This window comes from Sapajus apella, unplaced genomic scaffold, assembly GCF_009761245.1.
Source record: "Sapajus apella isolate SASKATOON/1434 unplaced genomic scaffold, GSC_monkey_1.0 scaffold3, whole genome shotgun sequence".
NCBI lineage: Eukaryota > Metazoa > Chordata > Mammalia > Primates > Cebidae > Sapajus > Sapajus apella.
Window position 1 is genome coordinate 51030575 of NW_022436943.1, and position 7826 is coordinate 51038400.

Here is a 7826-nt window from a genome sequence, read left to right on the forward strand (position 1 = left end):
CTGAAAGGCAGCCAAATTTTAATTAGCTCAAGACCCCGCCTCCCTCAAAAAGGCACGGAAGTAATACTACTCTCCCCTTCTTTGATCAGAATCGATGCATTTTTTTGTGCATGACCTGGCTTATAATAATAAAAGAGGAAAGAGGACCTGGAAAAGAATTTAACGTCCGGTTTGTGCGGGGACGAAAGAGTTAACGGTTTTTTTTTTTTCACAAGGGTCTCTGCTGACTCCCCCGTCTCAGTCCACAAGCTCTCCACTTCCCCCTTTTAGGAAGTCCGGTACCGCGGTTCGGGTCCCCCCTGCGCCCCCGCCCCATATTCTCCCGTCTAGCGCCTTTGATTTCTCCCAAACCCGGGAGCTCGAGACTGGTGCAAACTGGCGCCACAGGGCGCAAAGAGGATTTGTCTCTTCTAAAACCTGGCTGCGAAATTGGGAACTCCGTGTGAGGGGCGCGGGGGTGGGATGGTGGGGTACTGACTGGCAGAGAGCAGGAAACCTCCCTCCCGCCCTAGTCCAGCTCGGAAACAGGCAGAAACATCTCAGGGCTTAGCGCGTCCAGGGGGAACAGACGCCTCCCGCACGGGGCCCCACGGAGGCCTGCGCGGGCGGGGCGGGAGGGGCGGTCTCTGCTGCTTTGGCAGCAAATTGGGGGACTCAGTCTGGGTGGAAGGTATCCAATCCAGATAGCTGTGCATACATAATGCATAATGCATGACACCCCCCAACAAATGCAATGGGAGTTTATTCATAACGCGCTCTCCAAGTATACGTGGCAATGCGTTGCTGAGTTATTTTAATCATTCTCGGCATCATGTTCCTCCTTCTGCCTCTATCATTTCTCCCTATCTACACTAACACCCCACGCTCTGAACGCGCGCCCATTAATGCCCTTGTTTCCTCCACTCTCCCTGGGACTCCTGATCCAAGCGCGGCCCTTGCCCCAGCCTTAGGGAGGCACCCTGCCGCCTGGTACGCGCGTGGCGTGGCGGTGGGCGCGCAGTGTATTCGCGGTGTGGAGGGCAGCTGTTCCGCCTGCGATTATTTAAACTCACAGGACAAGGATGCGGTCTGTCAAACGGTGCTGCTACGGAGGAGCAGCAGAGAAAGAGGGGTTGAGCCGAAGCAAAAGAAAATGGTAGGCGAGCGCAGTTAATTCATGCGACTCTCTTACTCTGTTTACATCCGAGAACTAGAGTGCTAGGCTGCCGGGCTGAATCTCCTCCCCACCCCCCTCCCCACCACCCTCCCCAGAAGAGCCCCTCCCGGGTTCCCAAAGCAGAGGGCGTGGGGGAAAAGAAAAAAGATACTCTCTCGCGAATCCCCGCCCACCAACCAGCCCTTTATAGTGCGAGGGTCTGCGCGGCTGAGGACCCCCGAGCTGTGCTACTCGCTGCTGCCGCCACTGCCGGGCCCCGGCAGTCCCGGGCTCCCCTCCTGCTTCGAGAAGGGCAGGGCTTCTCAGAGGCTTGGCGGGAAAAAGAACGGAGGGAGGGAACGCGCTGAGTATAAAAGCCGGTTTTCGGGGCTTTATCTAACTCGCTGTAGTAATTTCAGCGAGAGGCAGAGGGAGCGAGTGGGCGGGCGGTCTTGGGTGGAAGAGCCAGGCGAGCCGAGCTGCGCTCAGGGCGTCCTGGGAAGGGAGATCCGAAGCGAAAAGGGGGCTTCGCCTCCGGTCCAGCCCTCCCGCTGACCCCCGCCAGCCAGCGGTCCGCAACCCTCGCCGCATCCACGAAACTTTGCCCTTAGCAGCGGGCGGGCACTTTGCACTGGAACTTACAACACCCGAGCAAGGACGCGACTCTCCGACGCGGGGAGGCTATTCTGCCCATTTGGGGACACCTCCCCGCCGCTGCCGGGACCCGCTCCTCTGAAAGGTCTCCTTGCCGCAGTTTGGACGCTGGATTTTTTTCGGGCAGTGGAAAACGAGGTAGGCACCGGAGTCCATTTGTCTTCTATTTTTTTTTATTATTATTATTGCTTTAATGCTGAGATGAGTCGAATGCCGAAAAAGGTTGTCTTTTCTCCCATTCCTGCGCTATTGCCACTTTTCTCAGAGTAGTTGTGGTAGGTTGGGGTGGGGTGGGGTGTGATCCAGAACTGGATCATCAGGGTAAAGTGAGTTGTCAAGATGGGAGAGGAGACGGCAGGGGGAAAACCGGAATGTGTTCTTAAGACTAGCCTTTCGAGATTTCTGCCTTAGGAATATATTAACACTGACTCCCGGCCGGTCGGACACTCCTGCTTTATTGTGTTAATTGCTATTTGGGCTTTAGGGGACTGGGGGGTTGCTTTGGGGTGGGCAGTAAACCCCTTGCATCCTGAGCTCCTTGGAGTAGGGACCACATATCGCCTGTGAGAGCCGGAGAGCTCCGCGGCCGCTGACTTTTCCCCGTCTCCGGGAGGGCATTTAAATTTCGACTCACCGCATTTCTGACAGCCGGAGACAGACACTGTGGCGCGTCCCCCCCGCCCGCCCGTCCCCGCGGCGATTCCAACTCGCCTTGATCCTTTTAAGAAGTTGGCATTTTGGCTTTTTAAAAAGCAATCATACAATTTAATCCAGTCACCTCTGGAGACTCCCTGGGTCTCCAGAGGTGTTAAGACGTGGTGTTGGGGAGGCGCAGGCAGGGGGAAAGGGAGGCGGGGATGTGTCCGATTCTCCTGGAATCCCTGACTTGGAAAAACCAGGGTGAATCTCCGCACCCAGCCCTGACTCCCCTGCCGCGGCCGCCCTCGGGTGTCCTCGCGCCCCTGAGATGCGGAGGGACGGCGAGGAGCAAGGGTCGGGGCTGTTCCAGAACAGCTGCTACCCTTGGCGGGTGGCTCAGGGCGAGGTATCGCAGCGGGGTCTCTGGCGCAGTTGCGTCGCCGTATTGAGTGCGCAGGGAGGTGCCCCTGTTATTTGACAGCCCCCTTGTATTTATGGAGGGGTGTTAAAGCCCGCGGCTGAGCTCACTCCTCCAGCCGGCGAGAGAACAGAAGAAAAGCCGGCAAACGAAGAAGGGGGACGCATTGGGGGTAGGGACGGGGGCGGTGGAGAGGGAAGGTTGGGAGGGGCTGCGGCGCCGGAGGGGTAGGAGCGCAGCGAGGGCGCGAGTGGGAACAGCCGCGGCAGAGGGGCCCGGGCGCGGGAGCGGGGTGCGCGCCGCCGCTAGCGCCCAGGCGCCTCTCGTCTTCTCCTTCAGGTGGCGCAAAACTTTGCGCCTTGGGTTTTGGCAAATCCTCACCGCAGCCTCCCGCGGCCTCTTAAGGGGAGACCAAGGCGGATTTCGATTTCTCGGCCGCTGCGGGGCCGCCTCCTGGGCTTCGCGCTCCGGGCTCCCGGGGGCTGGGACTTGGTGGGCACCAAGCTGCTGGTTCACAAAGTGCATGTCTGAGATAGTAGGGAGCTGCCCAAAGGGGGTGAAAGCGTGCCCTCCCCCCTTTTTTTGCCCCACCGAGACCACCCAGTCGCTTTAGGGATATAGCACGGGAAGGGGAGTGGTCCGGAGCTGTGGTGCGCCCTGCCTGCTGCGCCAGGTTTCTGCACCAAGACCCCTTTCACTCAAGACTGCCTCCCGCTTTGTGTGCCCCCTTCAGCAGGCTCCCGCAACGATGCCCCTCAACGTCAGCTTCAGCAACAGGAACTATGACCTCGACTACGACTCGGTGCAGCCGTATTTCTACTGCGACGAGGAAGAGAACTTCTATCAGCAGCAGCAGCAGAGCGAGCTGCAGCCGCCAGCGCCCAGCGAGGATATCTGGAAGAAATTCGAGCTGCTGCCCACCCCGCCTCTGTCCCCGAGCCGCCGCTCCGGGCTCTGCTCGACCTCCTGCGTTTCGGTCACGCCCTTCTCTCCTCGGGGAGACAACGACGGCGGTGGCGGTAGCTTCTCCACGGCCGACCAGCTGGAGATGGTGACGGAGCTGCTGGGAGGAGACATGGTGAACCAGAGCTTCATCTGCGACCCGGACGACGAGACCTTCATCAAAAACATCATCATCCAGGACTGTATGTGGAGCGGCTTCTCGGCCGCCGCCAAGCTGGTCTCAGAGAAGCTGGCCTCCTACCAAGCTGCGCGCAAAGACAGCGGCAGCCCGAACCCCGCCCGCGGGCACAGCGTCTGCTCCACCTCCAGCTTGTACCTGCAGGATCTGAGCGCCGCCGCCTCGGAGTGCATCGACCCCTCGGTGGTCTTCCCGTACCCGCTCAATGACAGCAGCTCGCCCAAGCCCTGCGCCTCGCCAGACTCCAGCACCTTCTCCCAGTCCTCGGACTCTCTGCTCTCCTCGACGGAGTCCTCTCCGCGGGCCAGCCCCGAGCCCCTAGTGCTCCATGAGGAGACACCGCCCACCACCAGCAGCGACTCTGGTAAGCGGACCCCGTCCAGGCCTGTCCAAAGCGGGGCGGCTGGATATCTCTCCCATTTTCACTGGCATTTTATTCAACAGGCCACTTCAGTCGACCCTGCCTTTCTCTTAATAGGAAGGAGAGAGAGCAGATCTGGACAGATTTGGGAACTCAGCACCTCTGAAACCCTGGGCTTTAGCGTTTCCTCCCATCCCTTCCCCTTAGACCGCCCTTGTTGCCAGCCCCCTTCCCCTTCTCTCCCACCTCTCAGGAATTTCATTTAGGTTTTTAAACCTGGCTTATTTCACAGCTCAATCCACTTCTTACCTCCCATAAGCATTTTAATTGCCCCGGGGTGGGTGGATGGGGGGGAATGGGGATAAGAGAGGATTCATCTCTGAGAGATGAATGAATTGCTTCTCTCTTAACTTCCGAGAAGTGGTTGGGATTTAATGAACTATCTGCAAAAATGGGGGCTGTGGTTAGAGGCCAAGCAGGGCCTCCCTGATGCAGGAGCCAGTCAGCTGCCTCAAGAGTGAGGCTGAAGAGCTGGGATCTTCTCAGCCTATTTTGAACACTGAAAAGCAAATCCTTGAGTTGTAAGGACTTTTTTTTTTTCTTATCCCATCCTCGGACTTTTGGCAAAACTACAATTGTTTTTTTTCACTTCCAGTAAAATAGGGAGTTGCTAAAGTCATACCGAGCAATTTGCAGCTCTCATTTGCAACACCTGAAGGGTTCTTGGTAAAGTCCCTTAAAAATAGGAGGTGCTTGGGAATGAGCTTTGCTTTGGGTGTGTCCAAAGCCTCATTAAGTCTTAGGTAAGAACTGGCATCAATGTGGTATCCTGGGAAATGGTAGTTTTCTTGTCTGTGCCATCACCCAGCTGTCCTCCCTTCGTGGTGAGAGGAGGTGGGGTGGCTGGCTAGGTTGGTTCTTCGGGGAGATCATTTTGTCCAAAGACCTTTCTAACATATTAATGCGTTATATTTCTACAGCATTACATCTGGTAATTGATCATTTTAATGAAACATCGCTAACCGAGTGATTTCTATTTCCTTTCTTAAAGAGGAGGAACAAGAGGATGAAGAAATCGACGTCGTTTCTGTGGAAAAGAGGCAGCCCCCGGGCAAAAGGTCAGAGTCAGGATCACCCTCTTCTGGAGGCCACAGCAAACCTCCTCACAGCCCACTGGTCCTCAAGAGGTGCCACGTCTCCACACATCAGCACAATTACGCAGCCCCTCCCTCCACGCGGAAGGACTACCCAGCTGCCAAGAGGGTCAAGCTGGACAGTGTCAGAGTCCTGAGGCAGATCAGCAACAACCGAAAATGCACCAGCCCCAGGTCCTCGGACACCGAGGAGAATGATAAGAGGCGAACGCACAACGTCCTGGAGCGCCAGAGGAGGAACGAGCTCAAACGGAGCTTCTTTGCCCTGCGTGACCAGATCCCAGAGCTGGAAAACAATGAAAAGGCCCCCAAGGTAGTTATTCTTAAGAAAGCCACAGCATACATCCTGTCCGTCCAAGCCGAGGAGCAAAAGCTCATTTCTGAAAAGGACTTGTTGCGGAAGCGACGAGAACAGTTGAAACACAAACTTGAACAGCTGCGGAACTCTTGTGCATAAGGAAAAGTAAGGAAAAAGATTCCCTCACACAGAACCGTCAACATCCATTACCTATGAACTTGTTTGCAACGCATGATCAAATGCAACCTCACAACCTTGGCTGAGTCTTGACTGAAAGATTTAGCCATAATGTAAACTGCCTCAAATTGGACTTTGGGCATAAAAGAACTTTTTTATGCTTACCATCTTTTTTTTTTCTTTAACAGATTTGTATTTAAGAATTGTTTTTAAAAAATTTTAAGATCTACACAGCTTTTCTCTGTAAATATTGCCATTAAATGTAAATAACTTTAATAAAACGTTTATAGCAGTTACACAGAACTTCAATCCTAGTGTATAGTACCTAGCATTATAGGTACTGTAATCCTGAATTTTTTTTTATTTAAGTACATTTTGCTTTTTAAAGTTGATTTTTTTTCTATTGTTTTTAGAAAAAATAAAATAACTGGCAAATATATCATTGAGCCAAATCTTAAGTTGTGAATGTTTTGTTTTTCTTCCCTCCTCCGCACGCCACCACCAGCCCTGTTTTCATCAATTGCCCCTTATAAGAAAGTAGTTTTGAGAAAGGCAAGAGTTTTCCTCTGTTGAAATGGGTCTGGGGGCCTTAAGGTCTTCAAGCTCTCAGGGGTTATAAGATGCTTCCTGGAGATTATGGATAAGAGCCAGGGTTGACAGTTAAAAGAAGAAATGGCAGAAGGCCGGTGAGAAAGTTAGAGGTACGCAGAGGAGATACAAGAGGTCAAAGGTAACAGTTGAGCACACAAGGATAAGGACTGGGGGTTGGGAGGAGGGTGAAGAAGAAACCCCTGTTACTTTAGTTAACCAGCGCCAGCCCCCAGCTCAACCCAAACCCCGGAATTCTGCCCAGTGAGACAGTTGATGGGGAGAACCAACCTCTGCTGCCTTCACAACAGGCGCCAGTCCCATCCATGGGTTATCTCATAAGCCCCGGAGGATCTCTGGGAGGAATGCAACTATTAACCCTATTTTACAAACAAGGACATAGAAGAGCTCTCAAAGGGGTTATGTTACGTCACAGCCATGCAGATCATAAAAAGCAGCATCCAGGTCCCATTCTGCTCAAAACACTTAACCCTTCACTATCATGCCTTGGTTCATCTGGGTCATTCGTGCTGAGATGGAGAAGATTTGGGGCCTGATTGATGGCCAGACTCAAGTCATAACAATGCTAAGCTCTGTTTGTGTGCCAAGCACTCCCAAGCATTTTATTCCTAACTCTGCATCAACACCATGAAGGAGGTACTGTTGATTTCCCCATATTAGAAATAGAGAGGGAAGCTGAGGCACAGAAAGACTCATCCACATGCCCAAGATTCACTGACAGGAAAGAGTAGAAGTGAGACTTGAACTCAGGCTGTTTACTCCTAGCCTGTCCAAGCCAGCTCTCAAACGATGGTAGGAATCGCTGGCTGCTTTGAGGACAGAATCACAGTCCAGTGGGTTATGTATGTTAAGTCTCAACATCTAAACCTGATCAGGCATCAGTTCCCCCCTTTTTCTGTTGTTTTTTATTTTGTTGTTCATTGCTGAATTTTTCCTTTCACATTGAGAAGGTCACCACCTGGACTCCTACCTTACCCATTTGCTGAATCAGATTCTCACAATGGCTCCTAGGAAGAAGCCAGTTCAGACCATAAGACACATGGATTCTTTGTCATGGGAGCCATCATTTTAGAAACTACAGACTCTCCTTGCTTCCATCTTCTTTCACATACTCATGACACATGCTCATCCTGAGTCCTTGAAAAGGTGTTTTTGAACATGCACATTAACTATAAGCCTCTGAAAACCTATGGCCCAAGCCAGAAATGATGCTGATTATATAGGTAAATGAACATTACTA

General features: G+C 53.1%; 1 protein-coding gene across 3 annotated transcripts; it reads left to right on the forward strand.

Moving 5' to 3' along the window:
* The first annotated feature begins 736 nt into the window (after positions 1 to 736).
* MYC (MYC proto-oncogene, bHLH transcription factor) lies at positions 737 to 6435 on the forward strand. Of its 3 annotated transcripts, none has more exons than XM_032253356.1 (3): positions 737 to 1927; positions 3583 to 4351; positions 5400 to 6435. In XM_032253356.1, the coding sequence occupies exons 2-3, from the start codon at positions 3595 to 3597 to the stop codon at positions 5957 to 5959; spliced, it is 1317 nt and encodes a 438-aa protein (XP_032109247.1). In that variant the 5' UTR covers positions 737 to 1927; positions 3583 to 3594; the 3' UTR covers positions 5960 to 6435. The 3 variants fall into 3 exon arrangements, with proteins under 3 accessions (XP_032109247.1, XP_032109252.1, XP_032109263.1); XM_032253361.1 differs by having other exon boundaries at positions 1320 to 1927; positions 3580 to 4351; XM_032253372.1 differs by lacking the exon at positions 737 to 1927 and adding an exon at positions 3208 to 3338.
* The last annotated feature ends 1391 nt before the right edge of the window (positions 6436 to 7826 follow it).